This window comes from Acanthopagrus latus, chromosome 12 (assembly GCF_904848185.1).
Source record: "Acanthopagrus latus isolate v.2019 chromosome 12, fAcaLat1.1, whole genome shotgun sequence".
In the NCBI taxonomy this organism is placed as follows: Eukaryota; Metazoa; Chordata; class Actinopteri; order Spariformes; family Sparidae; genus Acanthopagrus; species Acanthopagrus latus.
This window is the reverse complement of record NC_051050.1, coordinates 14,329,922-14,354,988: the sequence shown is the minus strand read 5'-3', so window position 1 is coordinate 14,354,988 and position 25,067 is coordinate 14,329,922. Positions and strand designations below refer to the sequence as shown.

General features: G+C 39.4%; 2 protein-coding genes across 7 annotated transcripts in view; one reads left to right on the top strand and one right to left on the bottom strand.

Moving 5' to 3' along the window:
* The window catches only part of gdnfa (glial cell derived neurotrophic factor a), a 46,435-nt gene that overhangs the window by 5,120 nt on the left and 16,248 nt on the right, over window positions 1-25,067 (top strand). For 2 of the 6 annotated variants that reach the window (XM_037116220.1, XM_037116222.1), the window contains exons 2-4: window positions 770-873; window positions 993-1,036; window positions 22,767-22,844. In XM_037116220.1, the coding sequence (XP_036972115.1) occupies window positions 22,823-22,844 (22 nt within the window). In that variant the 5' untranslated portion in view covers window positions 770-873; window positions 993-1,036; window positions 22,767-22,822. Of the gene's footprint in view, window positions 1-401; window positions 571-730; window positions 874-992; window positions 1,037-22,766; window positions 22,845-25,067 lie in introns of those variants that run through there. The other 4 variants (XM_037116224.1, XM_037116223.1, XM_037116221.1 and 1 more) reach the window with 3 other exon arrangements.
* On the bottom strand, window positions 372-11,250 carry opn4xa (opsin 4xa). Its single transcript, XM_037116219.1, has 9 exons — window positions 11,117-11,250; window positions 4,836-4,969; window positions 4,205-4,408; window positions 3,937-4,108; window positions 2,410-2,571; window positions 2,012-2,119; window positions 1,753-1,927; window positions 696-838; window positions 372-542 (listed from the first exon to the last, which is right to left on the bottom strand). The coding sequence occupies exons 1-9, from the start codon at window positions 11,248-11,250 to the stop codon at window positions 515-517; spliced, it is 1,260 nt and encodes a 419-aa protein (XP_036972114.1). The 3' UTR covers window positions 372-514.

Here is a 25,067-nt window from a genome sequence, read left to right as displayed (position 1 = left end):
TGTGGCAAAAGTTAGAATAAAAGCTTAAGCAAATAAAAACTTTTTGCAAACTGCTGTGACCTGTAACACATAGCCACATACATAAATAAACACATTTAATATTTAGCTTCCTGGTGTTGGGGAGAGATATCTTTGCACAGACTCATATAGTTGAGCCTTAAGTCCAGAGGCTGTACATCGAGCAACAGCTCTCTCCGTGTGCTTTGTTGTTCTTCACAATAGCCATAGTCTAGAAGGCCTCTAGTTGAGTTGATTCTGATAATGGCTTGGGATTGCACCCTTTCAATATTATTATCTAGAAAGTCTGGCTGGGTGAGGACCTGCGACTCCTTCTCGTCTATTTCCTTCTTGACTTGCTGTTCCTCTCTCTGTTTGAGTTGACCCTTTTTCTCTGGGTCATCTTCATGTTTCTTCATTTTATTCCAGCATTCAGCATTCTCATCCCTTCTCCTCCCCCAGACTGAAGGGATTACTGTGTTACAAGACTCAGGCGACAGGTTGTGGTCACATCTGTTCAGTGAACCTCGCCCTGGGATGGGACTCTAGGACAGAATTTAAATAAACACAAAAGTAATGCACATGACATCGGCCTTTTTTCAAAATACATTATAGTGATGACATGTTATGCTTTGAAAGCCCTTGAATTTGAAATGAGTTCTAATGTAAAATCTACAAATATAAAGATGAGCACCTACCTTACCTCTTCCTGTCGTTGGCTTCCCTGTTCATTGGTCTGCTTAGCAAGTGAATTGTATTCTTTGTCCCTCAGAGTTCCAAGGGAATAGCTTGATCTCAGACAGTGGCCAATAGGGTCCAGTTCCACATCACTCCACAGCTGCTACAAGGCATGCATGTTGATATATGGAAATCAAGGTAAGAATTTCCAAGGTTGACTCTGATAGCTTACATTTGTCTTGCAATGATGGTACTACTCAAATTATCAATGATTGATCTCTTTGTGTTAATAAATCTAATTCTTTATCGTTTTCAAGGTCTGAACTCCTTGAGCAAAGCAAGCAGTAAATATCCATTGGAGGTAAGGAGAATAATATTTATTCCACATTTGAGCCTCTGCTTTTGCTATAAGTTTGCCAGAGGTATTACATACTTATACCGTGATACTGTGTGTGTGTGTGTGTGTGTGTGTGTGTGTGTGTGTGTGTGTGTGTGTGTGTGTGTGTGTGTGTTTAAAGCAAAAGGAAATCCATGTTCATCAGATTCTAAAATTCCAAAGCTACAAAAATATAACACCTACCAAGGCTGCACAGATGTTTTCATATTACAGATTTACGAATGTGTTGGTGTTCAGTGAGTGCATCTGTAAAGCATTGTGTGTAGGTTTAAAAAAAAAAAACAACAGTTTCCTATTTTAAGACCATTTTTCTTGGAAGAGTCTTGCATATTGTTTTTTTTTATGCTAGTATTGAATTAAAGTTTGAAATTCTGATATTGTAACAACCTGACATTGCTTAACAGTTCTTCTATCTATCTATCTATCTATCTATTTATTTTTTTATTTTTTTATTTTTTTATGGACTCTTTTATGTGAGAAATGAGGCAACAAGGAAGGTAACATGAATGCAAACAGCTATTTTGAGAGCTATGTTAAATCAATGTAGCAGTGACTTTTGCTGACCAATAGACTACAATGGCAACTCTGTCACTCTGACAAGACCGGGTTCAAGACTAACTCAGAAAACCACTTAAAGAACACGATGCTTCGCCTAAACTAAGTTCCAAAGCCAAACTCACCGTGTCCGTTGTAGACATGGAGGAAACTCTCTGAAACTTGGTTTTGGAGAGTGATGACTGTCTGCTCAGCATTGAGTCCCTGAAGGAGGACTCGCTCTGTGACACTGATATGCAGTCCCTCCTGGGGGCCTGGGATAGGAAGTGTAGACAGGGAACCTTTTCTGCCAAAGTGTCCCTGTTGATAAATAATAACCTCTCAGCACAAGCTCTTTGTTAATTTTGATTTTAGATTACTGATTAGTCAGATGACTGCACTCACCTGTATTTAGAGTGAATGATGGCATAGATAAAAGGGTTGTAGATGGCTGAGGCCTTGGCTATAACCGCAGGGACCGCTTTGGAATAGGGATTGAGGATGCTTCCATATCTGAAAAGTGTAATGCGATTTTTAAAGAGTAGAACTGTACATTACCTGTGAAAATATTGGTACTGTAATACCAACGAACTGTATAGCATTTTATCAAGCCCTCTCTACTAATGTTCTGCAAGTGGTGGAATATGGTTCACAGTTAATGGCTGAAATGAACAATCGAGCATCCTTTATTTTTTATGTTTAATACCAGCAATCTGCCTTGCTGCTTGCACATAACAATTGCATGAAGACTATCAGAACAAATGATTGCATCATAAAAAGCCCTTGTCATACTGTATATTTACCCAGCCCAGGCGATGAGGGTGACGCATGCATAGGGCGACCAGGAAAGCACAAACACTATGATGACCACAAAGGCAATCTTGGCCAGCTTCCATTCAGTCTTGATGGACTGCTGCTGGATCAGGGTTGACTTCCTCACCTGAGACCCCAGTTTCTCTACATCTCTGTTAGGGCAGAGGGAAGGAATAAAAGAAACGTTATTTATCAATTATTTCTGTGATAATCGATTAATCTAGCCATTCATTTTTGGATTGATATTACTATGAATTTATGTAATTTATGTAACAACAAATTTACTCAAAATAACATTTAAAAACTTGTCATTTATGTTTAAATATATTATTCAATAATCCTCAATTATCAACCAACAAGAATGACAAAGTATGCACTGCAGGGCATCTTTATTATGTATTGTATACAGGACCCAGCTTGCCTCCACTGGGTTGCTCTGGCTAGACCTGAGGTCAAGACTCTGCTGTACATGGAATGACTCTCTGGAGGCCTATGACATTACTTATAACCCAATTACAGTGCAGTACTGGGTTTCCTAACCAGACAGCCTAAAAACACACCTGAGCTCATCAGCCCTAGCAACCTATATAAGGCCACTTGGGTCAACAACCTGCAAGTGACCTCAACGACTGCCAGGTTGCCTACAATACAGCCTTTACAATTACCATGATGTGGGAGACTGAGAGCCTTCATCAACGAGCCCTTATTTTCTTTTAACAGTCATATTTTGTCCAGTTTTGCCACAGTATCACATCTTACAAAGCATCTTGTACTCTCTCTACAGTAAACATCCAGAACGCAGTTACTAAGTTGGGGTCTTTGTTTGGAAATAGCATGTCAGACAGACCTCCTAACATTAGCTCTGTTAGGGCCTGATTGTTACCTTTGAAAATTGCTAAACCAGAATGCAGAGATAGTGAGACACGTACGGAACTCCAGATGAATTATAGTAGGGCAAAGCAGAAAACCTAACAAACGGGGCAGGGAATGTAGGGGAGCTTTTTTTTCTTATTTGCTCCATAGTATTTTTTTGTTTTTTCCACTTGTTGCTATTCCAAGGCAGGATGAAGAGGATTTGAACACCCTTAATGAAGAGCTCATTCAAGGCTTAAAAAAACACAAAGACTCTTATTTTTAGGTGATTGAACACTAATGACAAGATAATCATAAATATTATACCCAATTTCTGCCAAAATATCTCCCTAAATCCTACACACTGGTCCTTTGAGGTAATAGTTGAAGTTGCCTTAAAGGCAAATAATGAAGGAAATCCTATAGTAACTTGGTTGTGACCTCAAAATTGACCCCTGAAATGGGAAACAGCTTCTGACATAGAACATAGTGTGGCTACCAGTGGACAGGCAAGAAATGGCAGGTTCAGAAAAAAAAAGACAAAATATACTTCTGTACAAAGAACCAGAACAAGGACGAACTCGGAGACGTGAGAATGAAGCATGAACCACCATTACAATATATAATATGCAATTACATTTGTAATTAATTGTAATTTGATTTACCTGCTTGCATGACGGATTGCCAGGAACATGCACAGATAACAGTAGGATATAATGCCCAGAGGGATAAAGAACACAAAGCAGCATAACATCAAAGTGTAACTTTTATTGGCAGGAGTAGATGTCACGTAGTCCCATGTGCACGAGGTCATCAGGCCCTCTGGTATATACGAACCTTTAGAGAAAAAATAACAAAGACAGATAAAAGGAAATTGTATGGTTACATTATTTTTTAAAAAGCGTAAAGGAGGTGAACGAATAAGTCACTCACTCCAGCCCAAAAGTGGTGCAAGGCTCCAGGCTAGTGAGTACAGCCAGACTAGGATGATAATGAGACAAGTGCGTCTCTTGGAGGTCCATCCTATGGCCTGCAAAGGCTTCGTGATGACGATGTAGCGGTCTATAGAGATGGCCAGAAGGTTTATCATGGAAGTGATTCCAAATAGAGCTCCACAGAAGGCGTACATTTTGCACCCTGTGGTGAAAAAGAATAAAGAAAACATTTAATTTACAGGTTTGAGATTATGAATAACATGTGCAAGTTATGAATGCATGAAATTGCAATTTATCAAAAATTCTATTTTTAAAGTATTTTTTGAATGAAGCAGTAGTCATCCCTACAATGTTGTTGCAGGGTTAGGGTTAGGGTTAGGGTTGCTTTTAAGTGCTATTATCTCATTCCCTACAGTTTAATATACAGTTGTCATGACCAAATATATTAACAGCATCCACCTATTAGGTAGAATTCTAAGAAACTAAAAACCTCAATATTACACAGGAGAAACATTTTGTTATGCATTCAATTTTGATGCCATAAAACAAAGTCATACATATAAATGCTTACTATATCTCATACATACCTCATATTGTATAATTAAAAATGAAAAAAAAAGGCTGTTTACCTGTTTCGCCAAAAATCCACCCCTTGTAAAGGGAGTTTACAAAGAAGATGGGTGACTGTGTGATTGCCATGAGGAAGTCACTGACTGCAAGGTTCATGATGAAAAAGTTGGGGGGAGTCCTTAGCTTCTTGTCACTGAAACACATAATGATTGGAAAAGTCTAAAATCCAAAGTGCTCAGTATCCCACAAAACAGAATGTTGTTTATACTCACATGATTATACAAGATATCCTTCCAAGAATTGATTTGCAAGTAACCAAAACAGTTGACGATCTAAAATACAAACATGACCTCTCAGCATAATCACAAACTATTTATTGTGCTGAGATAAATATGCTTTTTTTGCTCACCCATCTTGTTGTACACTATTGGATATCTGTCTGGATTCAGTTTAAACCGACTATAATACAGCATATCTAATTGATGATGAATGTTCTAAGTCATCCAGGTCATTGTAATACTAAATGCTATATCGTAGGCAACTGGACTTTTCACCTTTCATCCAAGAGGCATCTTCAGTCCTTAGTATGTGAAGAAATAGTGATGTGAAAGATGGCTATGTACAGTGTTAACTACTGAAGTTAGGATGCTGAACAGCTATCCCCAGCCTGAAAACTGATAACTGTTAATTGAGCTAACAAGCTAACAGTAGCTACAGTCATAGATGTATAAATAGAAGACAGCAGTGGGATTGGGATTCTGAACTCAACAGGGGGCAAATTATTACATATTGCACCTTTTTTATGCAGAGAGGATATCCAAAAAAAATCAAGTATTGACATTATATTAAATCACGAGCCCCATTCACACTGCCGTTTGCATGTGGGAATCCTGTGCCAATTCTCCACATCATCCTCTGTGTGACAGTTTCAGATGGTGAAATTTTGTTCTGGCGCTGATCCGCCTCTGGAGGCAGTATCGGGGGGGGGGGGTGTCAATCGCACTTAACTTAATAAAGAGAAATTTCCCACAAAGCAAGGTTACATGACCAACCCCAAAGTAACATAGTAACTGTAACTGTCTGCAATATGAGGAAAAAAAATACCACAGCTGTACGTGGAGCAGCGCCTGTCCTACGGACTGTTAGTCACGTTTTTGCCTGAAAAACAGCTTCTGTCACTGGCAGAAAACTTTAACTCACAAAGTGTCTGTGATGAAAATAAATCACTGCAATGGTCGGCCGTTCGGACCGAGATTAAAGTGAACTTTCCCCCAGAAAACAGCCTCCCTCCTCACGAGTGAGTCAGACAGGTTCCAGTTTACTGATAGCAGTTATGTAATTATGTAATTTAGCACGAAAAATGTAGCTGTCACTTTCCAGGATGCTTGGTGGGTCAGGATCTCAGTCACAACACATTATAACAGCATCCATATGATTATAAACTGTCCGTGATTGTAAATCAACAGGGGGGACACTGGGGAAACACCTAGAAAACACACTGACATCATCATCATAACGTGTACCGTCACGCCTCTTTAGGAGCTGCAGCACTGGCTTTCTGTGTGAATTACACAGCGGTTCGTCTTAGGCAGAGATGCTTCGCTCTGTGTGAATCACCATCAGCGGAGAATTGGCAAACCACTGCTCCGGAGATAATGCGGCGTTGCTGTGTAAAAAGGGCTACTGACTCCAGCACAAGCTTCTGTACCTACTAATAGGGTAGAGAGCAGCAAAGGGATTTCTGTAGTCTGTCAAAACATTTGGCTGGCTCCAGTAAATGAACAAGATGAATTGTCCTCCAACATAACATTAGAGGGCAATTAAAAAAAAATGATTTGCAAAAAAAAGAAAAATCACATTTATGTAGCGATCATTTTCACAGATATCTTAGCAAGAATGATTATTGTTGCAATTTATTTTCACTCAAAAAAATATTTACAAAAATATAATGATCTGATTTTTGCTGGGCTTATTTTTCCATCAGTATCACTAGTGATCCTTACTGAAAATTTTAGGAGCACTGCTTGAATCTTCAAGAAATGTAATACATAAGTATTTTACAACCTCACCTCACCTCTTATAAGTATATTGGTAATAAATAGACAGTTTACAAAAGTAACAATGTTTCATGTTAAAGGTAAAACTGACGATGTGAAGTAGTGCCATATACGAAAGTCATTTTCTGTGGCTTTTTAACAGGAGGCTGCAGCACCTCCTAAAACAAGATATCATTAACAAAAAAAAAACAAGCTTATAAGAAACAGCTTAAGCTGTGTTTAAGGAGTTAAAACTGTAGCGTTGTCTTACTGGCGAAGACGATTTGCTTAGTTTTTTGTTTTTTTTTATACCTGTATTATCATTTGTATTCCATTGTTAAATTCCTTTAGATGCTGACTCCACAACATTCATGTGTTAATTTTATCAGTCAGGGAACCCGCATTCTTCACTTGGCACAGTCTTCCCTCAGATCTTTTTAAAAACCTGTTTGCTTCACAGTTGTCCAGAATAGAAACTGAACAGACAGGACATGTAGCTCAAACAGAAAAATCCACTCCTCCTGTGAAATATGTCTACTCTGCATCCGCCAACTACAACAAGCATTTCTTAGGACAACCTGAAAATGCTGCTGTTTTCACAGTCATGCTTCATGAAAACCTTGTTAAAACCTGAATTAAGTTTATTAACAATAATGAGCTTGAAACTACTGGTCCATGTGGGGCGCACAGCAGATGCTGAAAGTGCTTCTGCTCAGTCAGTGGCCACAGATGGTCATCTTGTGATGTACAGCACTGGTGTGGATCTGATATGCTTTTCTTAGCATACCGTAGCTCACTGCGCACATATATACCTCAGACTGGCTTTTGGCAACCGTGTGAAAATCCTAGCTAACAACTTCATATGCTGAAACAAGCTCCCAGTGCTGGGCAGGGTGGAGGGCTATTAGAATGTGGAGCTTTCCTCTATTTGGTGAACTACTGAACTCTGAAGATGACCTAAATTTAGTTCTGACTTAGGTAAATGCTTATAGCAGGCTTTGATGTTGTTCATCTGTGGAGCGTCAGTGAGCATTTTGCACTCTCATTTATTACATCATACTCATTTAGTGTTAAATAAAAGGTATAATGAGTATAGAGACACAGATGTTGAATGCATACTTGTCGACTGAATTGAAACAATGATATTATTTGCTCAAGTTTGTCCCTCTTGCTTTTGCCCACTGACTGTAGAAAAAATGAAAAAAAACAGTTGCAAACATTGCCCAGACAGATAGGTTTGAGTGTATTTGTGTGTCTACATGCAGGTGAGTGGGTGTGTACTGAACAAGTGTGACTAGAGTAGAAATCGAGTGATGCAACATTTGACTTAGCTGTGTATCACTGGAGGCTAGACCTTAATGCAAAAAACATGTCAGGCTTAGGATTTTATCTAACACTTGGCCCTTTACTGCATTCAGTGGACTACTGTATACCCAGGAGTACACCACTCAGGTATGGTACATACCAATGAGTATACAATATTGTATACTGTGTGTAACATACAGACCAGTGTATGTACTTTGTTGACTCTAGAGTCAATAATGCAGGCTTACAGTTAAGTTAATATAATGGGATGATCTCTTACCTGAAGATAATGTACTGTCAGTGTTTATACGTATGATTCACATGTTTCTTCCAATCATTTATTTAAAAAAGAAACAATATATATGCGTAAAATATTTAGCTGCAATACACTCTGTAATGATTAGTCAATTAATGAGTGAATACACCTAGTAGTTTTTCATGCAAAGATGTCACTTTGGGGTCTCTTTTGCAACTTTTTTGACATTTTGTAGACCAAACAATAATAACGAAAATAATTGTCATATTATTTTAATTTTTTAATATTTTGTCAGACATAAGTGTATATTATAATAGGGCACATGTTAGTTGATTGGATTACCCTGAGCTTTTGTAGACCAAACAATAATAACGAAAATAATTGTCATATTATTTTAAGTTTTTTAATATTTTGTCAGACATAAGTGTATATTATAATAGGGCACATGTTAGTTGATTGGATTACCCTGAGCTTCAGAGAGGTTTTTAAAATGGGGTCATATAAAGTACATATCTATAGTCGATCTGTTCCCTAACGTAATTGCCAATCAGCGCAGCCTCACGTTGGAGAAGCAGATAGCCTCCCCAGCCCAGACTTTCAGCTTTGTACTACAGTGAACAGGATCCAGAGAAAGAGAGAAATAAACCACCTAAAACAAGGCTCACCTAAAAAAATCTATATCAGTTCAAGTGTACATTGTATAGAGAAAATTCACACTGCTTTACATCGCCGTCAGACTGCCCTTTCTTTTGGCACTACATTTTCTCAGCCGTAGAACCTCTGTATCCCTACACATTAGGGCAACAGGTGATCTGCGAGCGGCGAAATACAGTGCAAGGCCCGGTTGCTGGACGAGAGGTTTATGCACACAACTCTGTTTACTTTCGATCAAAACGAAACTTAACAATTTCAGACACAGACCGTAGAACCTCGGTATGGAGGTTCTACAAACTGAGGCTGCACTGATTGGCATTTATGGTAGGGAACAGACTGACTATAAATCTGTACTATATATGACCCCACTTCAAAAAAACTGAACTATCCCTTTAAGCTTTATGTGCTTTCGGTGGTGGCACAGTGTTGACTGTATTTAAATTAATAGTAGCTGACTGTATTATTGAATGTATACATTGATTTATCCAGTAGAGATATAAAATCAATGAGCTGCATCCTGATATTGAATGCCTGCTGGCTGCTGTGCTATCGGCTGCAATTGTGACATCTGTGTTTCCTAATGCAAAAACACACTGTTCCCCTTATCAGCGCTCGAAATCTCTGCAAAACCCAAACACTGCAGAGTGTACAGTGCAGGGTTGAAAGTTTTACATGAACCGCTTATTGCAAAAAATGAAACTTCTTGGAGAAAGAGTGTTGCTTGTTGAGTCTCAGCCCCAGATCATCAAATACTGATGCTTTGGGTCAGCAGCTCGGGCTTGGATTAGAGATGAAATGTCTTCAAGAAAAATGTCCAGTTGTGTATGATATAGCAGTTAGTATTACTATGAACTGCATGACTGAGAACCATCATCATCAATTAGATATGCTGTATTATAGGGTCAAATTAAACTGAATCCAATCAGATATCTCAAAACTGCTATTATATATATTAGGATATGCAGAAGTGGTACATATACTTAAGTACTGAACTTCACTGTTTACTAAGTATTTTCTGCTGCTTCATACTTGTACTCCACTACATTTCAGCAAACTGCACATCCCCCCTCCACTACTAGTTAAAAACGCGAAAAATATGATAGGATTTTATTTGGTTGTTCTTGGCAGTAGAGACATTGTGGACCAATCAATACTGAATATGTACTGATTAAAACATGAATATCAATGTCATATGACATTTCTGCTCCTAAATCCTACACACTGGATGTTTTTTAAGAAGAAGTTCTGAAGACTCCTGCCACCTCTGATAATATGCCACCAAAGGGACCGCGTGGTGTTAATTAACAGAACAGTCCTCAGGCAAACCGCTTCTGTGAACTCTCTTGTCTTGGAGTTTGAACAGAGCATGAACAGTAGAGCAGTGTGCTCCCACAGTCCAATCATACCCTTCTCCCTGACTTTCCAAATGTGTTCCCTTTGACTGATGAGAATGAAAGCTGATTGTTGAGTCACATCCCCAGTTTGTCAGATACTGATACTTTGGTTTGCCAGATGGGATGCCAACCCATGGCAGTAATAACTGAAGGCCTGGGGATAAGCCCATCATAAACATAGTGGAATAGAATTTGATAAATTAACTATTAATAGATTAGTTAGCTGATGCTTATTTTTTGCTTCTGAATTTGATCTGCATAATATTTAAACAAAAAAGCCAAATAATGATGAACAACTCTTTTTATATTATTATTATTATACAATTATTTTATATTTTTTATTTCTGCATCTAAAAAAATACATAAAAGGATCTACCCTTGTAGAATAACTTAAAGTCAGTGCTGACTGTGTCATGGAAGCATCATGTCAGCAGCAGAGCAGCTTTACTTCCTGTATATGTGGTTTATCAGTGTTTGTGTAGAACAAAAAAGTCTACTCACTTTAATGAAAGAAAGGTTATAATTTATGCCTTTAGTGCAGTCTTTAAAATTGAAAAAAGGAGGTGTAGGTTAACTTTCTATTCACAGTTGTTTGGCCACAGAAAACGCTAATAATTTACAACTGACTAAATAATGTGGCTCTGAAATTGACAATGACAGAAGAACATATTCTTTGCCATCACCCCTTCACTTACCAGAAAAAGGCATACATGACCAAGGCGTTTCCGGTAACACCAACTGTTCCAATCACCAAGACAAAGAAGGCAACGATGTAGTGAGCATGGGCCTCGACATCCACTTGCCGATAGAATCCATTTTCCACGTCCATTTCTGTTACAAAAACCACATATGCACACAGATGTCACATCGACCAGTATCTGATCTTTCTGCGCAGTAATAGTCACTTGTATACAAAACTAGACTCTCTCTCTGACAATGTGACCCACTGAACTCTGCAGCATTATGTAATGAGTGTTTAATATGATCAGCAAGTAAATGTCTGGGGGCACAAATATAAAAAAAATAGATGTGGCAGCATATTAATGATTTTTGATTAGCAAGAAATGGATTGCAATGTCACAGTCTGTCTTTTGGTAAGCTGGCTGTTGGACACTGGTCCAGACAGCATAACTATCGATTTAATTTCTTTCAGATGTTGCAGAAACAGTAATGGGCTGTGGAGGATACATCTTTGATGATCGTGTGACTTTTCCTCTGGTGCCACTCATCCAAGGATGAGTTAATATCACCTTAAGTGAATCATTCCTACAGGTCCCTCAAGATTTCAGTTTGTCCAATACGTCAGTTTATAACAAAATGTCAGCATAATTAGTGAAGTTCCCATCAGCCTCAGCTGTACTTTGTTTACTGCAGCTTAGCACATATTAGAATGCTAACACTCCATGGTGAACATGGTAAACATTATACCTGCTAAACATTATCTGACTTCGAACATTACCGGAGGGAGGTTAGACAACCAAAGTATGGTATTTTAATAAAGCTGATAAATAGCTCACCAGGTAAAGTACATGCCTCATGCAGGCTGCTGAGGTTGAGGCTCAGAAAAAGCTGTATGTGAAATACACATGTGCTGTTAACTAAATCACAGATTAGCATTTTCTGAAGTTTAATGGTGAAGAATGTTTAATGATGTTCTATATATACAAGTGATGCACTGATATCACTGCTGTAAATGGCCACAGCTGAGTGTGATGAGAGCTGTTATTGCTTGCCAAAGAAGCATAAAAGGTAAAATTGCACATTATTTTCAGTAGTAGCCTAGCATAGGCAGTATAGACATGCAAAGAGATGATTAAGGCTGTCTACAGACATCCATGACTAACCGTAGGAAAAGGAATGAGGCTTGTGCACATATAGCCAATCACAAGGAATTAAAATGAAAAGAATGCATATTTCTTATTAGTTTTTGTTGGTTTATGCACCTGCCCCCGATTTCTTTTTTGTTTACGTGAAATACGTGACACAAGCTTTTCAGTTCTTCAAGCCTTATATTTAATCTCAGATGAGAGGAGAAATCAAGCTGTTAGTAATGCATTTCCTTTGCAAGATGTTTAGTTAGGAATGGTATGGGACAAGTATTCTCTTCCCTAAAGCCTACCACATGGAAAATAAAACTCATCCATGTTCCAAGAGCACTAGGAGAGCAGTTACACAGACTTGCTGTTGAAGAGATCTTCATGCAGAATTATTGAGCTAGTTTTTGTTTTTTATGACGTCATAGAGTTAGGTTAGAGCAAGAATCTGATTTTCAGAGCCAACAGAGGATGCTGGAGATTTTTTACAAACACATCTAAGAAAGCAACATAACATTTAACAATTGACACAAGTATGTAACTGTCAAAATAGACAAATAGTGCCCGATGATTGCTATACTGTAAATGACTGAGAAATATTTATCAAACAGGTGATTAAGTTGAGATATTTCTAAATGAAAATGGCTGTATTGACTTCTTTTTGCTGTGTGGCCATTGCCCTGCTGTAGCAGTGATTATAAGAGGATTTCTATGTTCTGTTAATGTGATGGAATCAAGAGTGCACATTGAGTCACATAATATTAACAGCATTCAACAGCCTATGTAATCCCACTTCCTGTCTGCCTCTGATCTACATTATAGAAAGTTTGCTAGGTTGAAACAGTGCTCTCTGCCATGTCAATTTCAGAAGACACTGTCAGACATCTCTTATGTGTTGCATTAATAATTAGTTTGAGAACAAGGACATGTTGGAAACTTCGTCCGCTCTTGACTCGCAGTGCGAAATCAAAAATTAAGCTGAATGATGGTACTGTAGTTAATCTACAAGAGCAGTAGTGAATCTGAGTCATAACACATGTACATGAGGGATATGTTAGCATGTGCTATGGCTGAATTTTTGTACATTTTTTAGTGTGTTTGCATAAAACATCATTATATACAAACAGCACCTAACATTTAATTAAACTTGATTCTCGAAATGAATAATGCAGCGTTTCTCATGGAGTAAAAACGAAATACATAAGCATACACATCTATATCACAGCACAATGGTTCAAGTACACATGAGAATGCAGTGTGTCAGATCCACACATGGGGCTCTTGCTGTGCTCACTGAAGCCTTGTGCGTCAGAGGAACCCTCAATCGCCCCTTACTTCCCCTCATTAGGCAGGACAGCATTGTCTCATGAAAGCTTAAACACTCCATATTTGATATAGAGTGACTGCATTCACACTGAAGGTGAATTGCACTCTGTATCGTTGGTAATGAACATTTCATGACTGAGCTAGGAGCTTCAAATGTATTCATGTTCATTCAGAAATTGCTAATTCGAAGTTTGTGTTCATGGAAAGCAAATGGATCGATATAAGAATAAGCTTGGGAGAGAGAGACCGTGCACCGTCTGCCAATTAATTTATTTTAGATATTCTGCCGGTTTAAGTAGATATTAAAATGCATTCAAAACTATTTCAAACCGTACAATAATGTTATAAAACAGAATCTTGTATTGTTGAGACAATGGTTAAAGCATCAGCCCCTTTTTCTGACAACACCTACAGCAGGCAGGTGACTAGCTTAGGGTGATGTTAAGCACTGATCTGCTCATATTGACAATACTGTATATTGTTTTATGATAAAAGCACATTTTTTTGTTGGTAATCAAGAGGTGAAAATGATATCTTAAATGAGAGCTAAACGTGAGTCACTGCACAAGATACAGTTTTTACATGAACACTATCTTGAAACAGTTTTCGGTCTCTTAGAAAGTTTGCTTAATATTGTTGATTTTCAGTAGAATACATGGTGAAAGTAACCAGTAAATAAGAGTAAAACATGGAAGTAAAAGAGATCCTCCCATCAAGTAAAATTAACCAATAGCCAGTAAAAGTCATTATAGAAGCAAAGTGTTACTTTACCTTATCCAGCGCTTTTTTTCCTCTCCAGTACACCTCTGTGTTTTCAGTGGACTGGTCAAGAGGATCAGAGACACTGAAGCTGTACGGCATGTAAAACTGCTGGTGAAAATCCACCATGCGTAAGGTTTAAATGGATAAGGTTGATGATCTCTAATCCCCAAGTTAGATGTAGATTGTCTCATACAGTGCAGCAACAGTATAGTAAGCTGCTGCTATCAGCGCTTGAGAGAATATGAGAATACACAGAGAGACGGATAGAGAGCGAGCAGCAGCACATTGACCCATCCCCCTGCTGGTAACCCATCACACACAGCTCTCATATAGCACAATGCATCGATCAAGCCAGTGTGGTGCATGTGCGTGGGTGAAGATGCACGCGTGTTGCCATTTGTTTGTTTGCAGGGGAAGGTGGTAAGAGTCATCTTGATCATATTAAAGGCTTTCCAGGTAAAAACTGTCAAATCTAACTTTAGTGAATATTCTATGGCAGAAGATGCGCTTCATTAGAAACATTTGCCAATTGCATGTCGCACCATTTAAGTTTCCCCTAATGAATCAGGGCAAATGCCTGTGTAAAACCTGTCGCCAGCGGCACAATTTTATGAGAGCACCAGATGCCGTGGCTGATGACACGGGAGGTGAGAAAGCAACACAGTCCGGTTTGCCGGTGCTTTGAGAATTGCAAAGCGAAGTCTGGTGGTTTTAAAGCGCTCCAAACCTTTTACATGGTATCAGACTTGTTCACTGCTCACCCTCGTGTGAGGAGAATCTTGGGAAAAGCACTCAGATAAAAGCCTCGCAATGTTTATCATGTCATGCACAACTGAGCAGACAGCTGCAGCACCTCCTCTTGCCCCTAATATTTCCATTTTCTTCGTCAAAGTATGGCTTTTGTCGGTTGTGTGTGTGTGTGTGTGTGTGTGTGTGTGTGTGTGTGTGTGTGTGTGTGTGTGTGTGTGTGTGTGTGTGTGTGCGCGTGTGTGTGTGCGTGTGTGTGTGTGTGTGCAGCGACTTATAAAATGGGGTTTCTCTGTGAAGATTCAGTCCGGATACCATCTTGCAAGAGGATAAGCCTTTACACTTCGGGGTCACTACACTTGCAAAGGAAAAAGACCTATCAACATATACTAGTTTCTAGCCAGTTAGCTTCACTGCAATGAATTTTGACATTGTAATACATGCAGGGAGATATTTTTTAGATGTGGTTTTTATATTGTACATTTTGGGCTCATTGTTCAATCATTTTCTGGGTAAAACCAAATGTTTGTGATGACCACCTGATTTGCTGGCGGGTATCATGCATCGTGGTACAAGGCCTAACTGTTTTCTGCAAGTCGCTAAGACAAAGAGAGCTTTCATTAACTCTGTATACTGTATACTAGGAAATCAAAAATGTTTCCAAGGAAAACATGTAAATTCAGTGCTTTACACGAAATTGAAGAATGCAGAAGTGCGCAGAGTGTTCCACAGAATGACCCTGTACCTGTGGCACGGGTGGGGGGTTGGTTATATCTCATACAAGTCACAAACAACATAACCGGTGTGACACTCAAAAATGTATTGCTTTAAAACTTGCTTGAACTATCCATCTTGATAAACACATGCTTGCCTTGCCTTTTTTTCTATTTCTCTCTCTGAGCATTGTTTCTGCACTGCCCATAAAACTTGCATCGTGTTTTGGATGTTTTCACCCACGATTCCATTTTCACAACAGGTGAGCTGCGTGTGGAGGAGGCTTGTTATTAATGATAAGGCCTGTCAAAATGATTAAAGCCAAGGCGGTCCCATAAAAACAACACACCACCCAGGTGCATTTACAGGGCATGGGTATGCATTAAACATGAGAGGTCGCATCACGGTATTATTAATGTCAAACGGTCCATCACAGCTAAGTAGGATGATAATTTTGCCGTAATAATACATTGGCATGCATATAAATTCTCACCAAAATCAACTGCTAATAAAAAAAATAATGTTGGTGTGCAACTCCCAGCCTCTCTTGTGCCCCAAAGAAAGGGTGTTGTCACACCCTGATTCGTTCAGAGGGGACTGCACCCAGCTACTCTCATTTCGCCAGTTATTCTTCACAACCTGCAACAGGTGGCCTGAATAACCATCCAATCAACTAAGAGGAAATTCACATTGGTACCAAATGTACCAAAGAGCAAGTACCAAAAAATGGGCGACTGCTTGTGCTTTTAGTCAGACTAAAAGACTGGATAGGAGTGCTGTGTGTTTGCCTCTTTTGCCTGAGGTAACCCCACCACAACAATCAACCGTCCAATTACTGTCAAAATGGTCTGTCACCTCTGTCATTCCCACTGAGGTGTGAAAAGGACAAATGCATCCCGCAAAACATGTTACAACAAAACAGCTCGTGCTGTCCGCCCTCAAGGCGTTTCAAGGACCAGCAGTGATCGACTGCTGAATAAATTCAACATGATTTGATTGTAAAATCTCATTCTGCACAGGTATGTCTCTGAAAAACATCTTGAGAGAAATTGAGGAAAAAGACATATTGATTTGTCAGAAACTTCAACAAAAATCTTAATGAAGAATATTGCTTATTCATTTTAGGCTTCATCACCGGCAGTGCGTCCTCGCCTGGCTTCATTTTTTTTTTGGCAGGTTTTGAGTAAAGACCTCCTCACCTTACCTGCCCTTAGTCAACTCCATGAACACCAGCATCAGGGACAGATTAATTCCCATACTGTGTTCTCCCATGTGACAATTGTTAAATCAATGACTAGTCACCTTCACAGTGTGCTCTTTTTACACGTCCCTATATTGATTACTTTTCTACATTACGTAAGTATCTCAGCATCAGCAGCACTGAGGCAGTGGTTGGTTAGAGGTACACTCTGAATCCAGGGCCGTCATTAGGAGAACAGTATTATCTAATGGCACAGAGGATCAACTACTCATTTATATTAAGGGCTCCCACAAACCTGTCTATATGGATTACTTCTGATTTAGTTATAGCTTGTGGCACAGCAACTCAAAGGATTGAGAGATTATCGATCAAGCTAACCTCAGTAACACAGTGAACTGTGTCAGAAGCTGTTACAGAGCTTTACCGAGACATTAATGAATTATGGCTCTGCCCTTTACTCCGTAGTATTTACATGGAGCCATATGACTCATGAGAATATCATAATGCCTTCGTAATTACTTTAACAGTACAGTTATGAGCAACTGACTGGCTGACAACTGTAATGCCGGTACAGTCGATTTTTTAGAATTAATCAACCTATGTTACAGACACATATTTTACATATAGTTGCATCAGCGACGATTCTGGTTAGGATTCTCCCTGCTAGGTTTAGCAAGTCAGCTTTTCTGCTATAGGACAGCTTTCTGATGAAATCAAAACTGGAACTTCACCAATAGCTTCTGCAAGCCCCAAAAATCTCAACCTGCAAATTTATGAGCAACTTTAGAAAAAAACAAGCCCAAATTTGATAGCTGACCTGGCAACCCTGACGGAGAACCCTCACGTTTTTTAGATGCCTTAAATATGGTTGGAATCAGCCAGATGTAGATGCAGACACAACACCTGCACAAAATGATACAATGCAGTACAAGCAGAACTGCCTTATTGAAGCTCACAAACATTCAGCTTTGCTGTCTAAAAGCAGTCAATTCAAGGGGAGGGCAGTGTTGTGTTGGACTGTTTTGTATACTGTAGTGAGGTCCTACTCTACTCAGCCTCCTATAACTATAGTCAGACCAATACATTTACCCTTGTGCTACCTAAAAACAATAATACACCGTGCAGTAAGAAGAAGAAGAAAAGCTAAAACTTATGTGTAAGATTAATCTGTGGGAAACTCTGCGAATTCTGCATCTGTATCAATTGTTGACAATATGTTGAGGATTAGTTGTTGTCAGAGGATATGTGTGCAGAAACTGGGAGGTGATGATGACACATCAGACATTGCTTCAGTAACGAATCAAGACCAAACTCTAGGCTCCAACACTTTTGCACATCTGCAGTTACTTTGATAGTTGTAAAAGTGTTTTGACACACCTTGCTGCTTCCTCTCCATGAAGAATTTGCTCCATATCCTCTTCCTCTTCCCGTTTCTATTGCTGTGGTATTGTTTCATGCAGATTTGTTTGTACCAAGACCAATGACCCTGCTGCGCTTGCTCTGCAATATCGTTGTCTGGCAGTGGTCACATGCAGTGTACCTCCCATATCCCTCTTGATGACAACTACAGCCACCAGTACTATGGGGCTTTTTTTCCTGTATTTCTTCTAGAGTGTGGCTTTAGAATTTTAGAGCTGCTATCTGGGTGCCAGCATTCATTTTGAGTGGAATTAGAGCAAATCTAAGCACAAACAGGGGCTATTTGCAAGGGCAAGGTTTCGAGGATAGGCATTACCTAATCTGAACTTGAAATCAAGGAGTCATGCTCTCAAATTGGAATACCTTGTTCTTGAATAAATATAAATATACCCATACTGTACCAGGGTAGCTCTATGATTCAAGTGTGAACCTGCACAATGTGAGTCCACAAACCTGTGCGTAGTTTAGGAGAGGCTCCTACCTATCATTGTTCATTGTCAGTTGTCAGATGAAAGACCGGACTGTACTGTGAAACTGATATATGTCTTACTCTGTACTCATCGTCAGTAGAGTTCGCCGAGGAAATTTCAGTATTTTAAACCTTGGCCCTAAATTAATATATTTTGGTGCATTAAACACTTATAGGTACGAAAGTTGGGAATTGTTTCTTTTATATTGCCTCAGCCAGCAGATTTTTGCTCCAAGTCTCAAACAATATAACAGAAAGGACGCCTATAAAGATAGATGTTTTGTGAAAAACAGTAAAAATCCTTTCTTTAACCAGAAACAGCTGGGTTGCTCTCGCAAATGCACCAGATGCCATTTACAAAACAGTAATTTTACCACCATAAAATGTGACTCAGTCAAGCTCAACATAAACACAATAAACCCCAAAAAAAGAATTATTGGGTTTGTCTTAACTGTTACTGTCACACGCCACTATTCCAACACTGAGAAAATATCAGCTTCTGTGTTGAATTTTTTATACCTCAGCGTCGACGATAGCCAGGGCCGGAGGTATTAGTTTTTCGGGTTGTCTGTCTGTTGGGGCAATTCTTGTGAACGTGATATCTCAAGAACACTTTGAGGAAATCTTCCTCAAACTTTGCACAAATGTCCACTCTGACTCAAGGATGAACGGATTAGATGTTGGGAGTCATGTCGCCTTGACCCTGTACCATACTGTGGCTTCTTCGGATTGTCTTTTGAAGTGCCTCTACATTTTTCTTTTATCAAAAGTTGCTTTATTAGGTTTTGTTAAGCATGTGAACTTCTTTCACTGTCCGGTAATTGTATTCCTCGCGGAGGCATATAACCACACAGTAGTTATAGTTTTGATTACATTTTCACAAACTTGAAGTCTGAGGAAAGAATTGTGGTAAAATATGCAGTACTCAAATATCCATTGTTGTATGTATGTATGTATTATGTTTCATGTCATTTGAAGTAAAACACACTCAACGCTGATGTTTACTTTCAACCACCAGAGGGCGACATGATAAACAAGCAGTGCTTAATAGTATCTCTCTGATGTGACAAGAAGTTTTGAAAATGTTCTGCACAGTTGTTTTTTTCAAACCACAGTGTACCTGGCAGTCAGTACTGTACGATCAGATGCTGTAGGCTTTGCGAGTCACGACAACTGACTGACACACCTGTTGTTCCAAGAAAAAAATATGCTCGAGTACTACCACTACACCACAAGTACAGTCTGTTGTTTCTTCTTTATGAGAAGCTTCTTAAAGTAATTATCTATGACTGGTGTTGAAAGGTAAATGGATAAAAAAAGTAACTTCTGGCGCTATCACATCCTGTGGTCCCACGGGTGCATTAATTTTTTTGCTTCAAGTGGGCAAGGAGTAAAACCACTGATGAATAATACAATTATCTTTAAACAAAATGAAAGTCACGTATACACCTGGGCCTGGAGTCCTGACATTTCCTGTGCCACTGCTGCAGGCATACACTCTTATCTCTGCCCTTGATCTGTCACCAGGCGCACCATGTTATGGTTTGGTTATGTTGCTGCATTTTATCTCTTGGCTTTGTTTTGCACTTGACAGCACCTGCACCCAAATCCTCCACTTACACACCACTGGGATGAAACCACTGGTTTTACAGATTTTCACTCCCCATGTTTTGGATATTTAATTGGCATTTCAATTTGGTCTAATTTGATTAGATTTCCTTTATTAAAATATTTGTAAAATGTATGCCATGGTATGTTCTCCCTTGCATTAACTGCTTTGTCTTGTTTTATCAAGTGGATCTCAAATAGCGGTTGAATATGAGCGGTGTTCTATCATTCTACATGTGTTTTACATGAACAAATATCCTTGCTCCATAAGCCTGAAGTGATATCTTGTTATGCATCTGAAAATTCCACACTTAAATGTGACAGTTTAGTACATGACTTCATTTTCCCAATTATATTGGATTTTTCAGTGTTCTTGTTTAGCAAATATTTGTATTTGTTTAATTTTAGCATTTGTTGAATTTCTTCTCAGGTCGATTCTTTCATAGTTGACACTTAAGTTATAAGTCGTCTAGCCTGCATGTGACTCCTCCCTATTCACAGCATGTCTTTTCACCAAATTTGGATGAGTGTGATTGTATATGATCACTTGATACAGATGAGGGATCGAAAGTTATTCATGGAGGTGCAATAAGAGACGATGCTCTCATATTTCATATAGAGTTTGGTTCTATTTTAAATATTTGACTAATAAATTTAGTAAGTGTACCTCATTGCTCAAGACATTCCAATACCGTTAGCCAAACTGAACTCCTGTGTGACCTTGAACAAGAGCTCAAAGGTTATGGATCCATTTCAAATTAAGGACATAGTTATGCACACACATGCATGGTCACTTATGCATCCAAAGCTGCATTTGACCACACTTATTCCTTTCAGCAGCATATGAATGCTGTGTAGTCCTCTCACCTCTTGTGGTTTTCTTATTATATAGAGCAGGATCAGAGTTCAGACACATTACAGATATACTATCTCTCGATGGACGATAAGAGCCATTTATGTCAGGATGTCACGATCAGGAGGTGCTGTCTATGGAGCTTTCCTACCACCTAGTGGGCAGTGAAGCACAGCACACCTTGCAGATGTACAGTATTGAAGTGGAAGAGCAGTTGTAGGTGGTCTGAGGTGGGCCTCTCCAGTTGTAAATAGTGTTCTGACACGTGTGTGACCACTCCGGTGTCTGTGACCTCTCACCCCTGAAAGCTTAGCTTTACCACCTGGGGGTGGACTGTTCTTGATCTCGCAGCACCTCCAGCAAATTGGCACACAGCCTGCTCACTCAGTCTCCCTGTAAAGATCCTCCAAGGTCCACTTTGTCATGCACATACACACACACAAATGCATTTGTGTATATGTGTGTGCACGGTCCTTTTTAGAAAAACAGCTCCATTACAAAGGTATTTGACGTGGAGGTCTTTGGGACTGTGTAGCTCATTCCTGAGCTCCAAGCGGCTCATGTTTCTAAGTGTTACTTTTATATCCTTGCTTGTTACACAGTTTGTTTATATTATAGATGCCTCAGTCAAAACATATTCGAAGTTGAAGCATATGCACCTCTGTGTAAATTCAGTGTATTATGGTTTCTAGGTGTTCCCATTTTTGTATCGTGTTTCTGGTCAGCTGTCTTTTGTTTCACCTCCGTTGTTTGATCTGTCTAATTCTGAGGAAGCACAATTTTCTACACGGAGCAAGTGAAGACTTGTCTTCACGTGAGTCTAAATTGGACTCAACACGGTAAAACTGGCTTTATCTGTTGCTTATTTTGGGATTAAGCACATCTGGGGTGTGTTATGGCTGAAGCGCTCTCTTGACTCAGATCCTCTGTCCCTTTCTGTCTCTTTCACTTGCATTGTGCGAAAGCATAACAAAAGTTGCCATTAAGGCTCTGAAATGTCTCGATGTCCCACATTCAGGTGGGAGGTTGCGTGTTCAGCTACTTTGAATGGGACAGATGGTGACAGACATTGGATGATATAAAAAAGATAGTCCAGGTGTGTCATTCAGTGAGCGCTCCTCAGGTGCGTCTTTTCAAGATCTACAAGATGAATTACGATATCTGTAGCATCAATTTTCTCCTCCGTGGCACATCAGACCTCCCCCACCCCATCCCACCACACCCCTCTCTATTCACTCTCACTGACATATTTGATCCTCAACACCCACCAGAGCAATCATTTACAGCCCTTTGATCAGCTTTATCCCTCACTTTAAGAAGTGTTAAAAAAAGATACAGCACCAACAATAGGCCAAAATGTGGCTCACTCCCACTGCTCTGCCTACTGTCTTTTTCATTATCTATTCTCTTTGATTCCCTTGTCCACATGCAGTACAGAACAATGCAGCGCAGGCGGACAGGGTGGAGGCTCATGACAGGACTGGTAACATGATGACACACCAAAGGCTAGGTAAGTAAAATCCCCCTCCGCAGTGGGACATGTGTCACAGCCCAGCCGTGTCTCCAACCTTTTTTGTGGTCCCGCGTCTCTCTTCTTTGGCTCTCTCCCCCTCCGGCCACAACGATAAACCTCCCATCTGCTGTGGGGACGCTGGACTGTCTCCCTCTGAACTGATCCCCCACAGCAGTTCACCCTTTGTCAGATATGCCGATCGCGTTTCACTTTTGACACCTCTCTGTTTTACACATGCGACAGGTACGAAGGTTCTTCTGTTCTCTGAAGAAATGTATTGGAAATATGATAGTCGTCTCTATCCAAAGCTTTGCCCTCTGCACCCTTGTCCCCCTGGTGAAAACAGTATTTTTGTTTAAAGAGCAGAAAAACAGCTCTTAAGGAATGTATGAGTGTGTTGATCCTCACGAAGAGGTGGATAATTGACCCTTCGTCTGACCTATTATTCACCACAAAAGGTGCAACACTAAACTTGCCATACAGAAACTGAATGTTTTTGAAAGTTGTTACCTTGTACATCAACAATCTGCTCTTTTTTTTGATAGAGCTGGAGCTCATGCTTATTTTCCTTATTGATAAATCTTCCAATTATTTTCAAGAATAATGAGTCAATTGTTTAGTCTAGAAAATGTAAAATGAATGAGAAAGTCACAATTTCCTACCAGTGGCATCTTCAAATTAATTCTTTGTCCTGTAAACTGGAGCTGGAACAGTTAACCAAGTAACTCATCAATTAATCAAGAAAATTATTCAAGATTTATAGATGATGAAAATAACCGTTTGTTGCAGCATCGCAACTAATAATCCAAAACCGAAGATTCCTCATTTTCTATCATAAAGTACAAGCGAAAACCACAAATCTTCACATTTAAGAGGCTGATGCTGGCAAATGTTTGACATTGTTGCTTGACTTAAAAGATGAATTGGCATCATTGGCAACACATTTTCTTGCAACCGACTAATTGTTGCAATTTTTTAAATGCTATAGAGTCTGCAAGATTGTAGCATCTCCTTTGATATCTATATGTATGTTTATATGCATCTGTCCACTTATCCATCTATCACCTGTCTGGCTACCCATGCAGCTATATATCTATCTATGTGTCACATCCATTTGTGAGGCTGTCATTCATCCATAGTGTTTTCAGCTGTTTCAGTGCGTCAACGGTGTCGCTGATGATTCGACAACACACACTCGCACATGCCAATTGTTAGTAACATGAGCCGACTCAGCATCCTAACCTGCAGCGAGATGGCCTGTCACAGGTCAGAGAGACAGCTGTAGTGTTTTCAGACTCAGGCTTAAACTGATAAAGTGTCTTGGAATGGGAGCAATGTATGATGTGAAGCCAGATTATCTTGTTACAGTCAGGATAAAGTTCATATGTTGACATGTGTCTCAGACGGATAGGACTGATGTGTCACCAGCACTCAGATTCCAGCAATAGGCGTTAAAAAGTAAAAGTATGATTTTAACTGACGTCTTTCAAATTATTCAGTTTATATACAAGGGTTTTATGAACCTGACATTTTTCTTTTCAAAGCTCACAGACTTTTTTTTCCCTCTCTTCGAGGCCAGACAAAGGTATGCCCAGAGCAGTTCAACATCCGACACCTGAACCTTGACCTATGAACCCAAGCTTATGCCTCCAGATACTTCAGCTATCATGTAGACTCAAAACAACTAATGTAAAAGAGATTCCTCTCCACCTTGAATGACTCACTGCCTTGTCGCGTCCTTGGCACTAAACACCTGAGTCATTGCCAAGTAATCCTGACCTCCATATTCTGATAATGATGATAACATGCATAATTATCCCCACATCCTTTTCTCGATTGTCATTAATTTATCAACAGCTCACACTCTAAAGTGTTGACAGTAATCCCTCTAAGATCCAACATGCATACACAGGTCCAATACAGGTTTAAAAATGAATTGAAACTTCTCTTAAAGTAGCTAAATATTTATTCATGTACAGTAGGTATTAAAGGGGTTTAAGTTGGAGTCAAATAGCATGTTTACTCTCCTTTTAATGAGATGCAGTATCCACCAAGGTTACAATAAACTGTTTAATTAGTTCATATCTGAAATTACATGACAGGTGATTTCATCTGGGATCCTAGGATCCACCTACACAACTAGAAGCAGTCATTAATTTTTTTGACCTTGGAGGCAAATGAACACTGCCAGTAGACTTTCCCATAACCTCTCCTCCCAAG

Bases quoted from the DNA above. Each gene is read 5' to 3' on its own strand.
- opn4xa (XM_037116219.1), bottom strand. From the start codon at position 11,250: ATGGACGTGGAAAATGGATTCTATCGGCAAGTGGATGTCGAGGCCCAT. The intron at 4,970-11,116 runs GTAAGTGAAGGG...TATGTGTTTCAG, and splicing joins GTCATGTATGCCTTTTTCTG to TGACAAGAAGCTAAGGACTC. The intron at 1,928-2,011 runs GTGAGTGCAGTC...ATTTATCAACAG, and splicing joins ATCATTCACTCTAAATACAG to GGACACTTTGGCAGAAAAGG.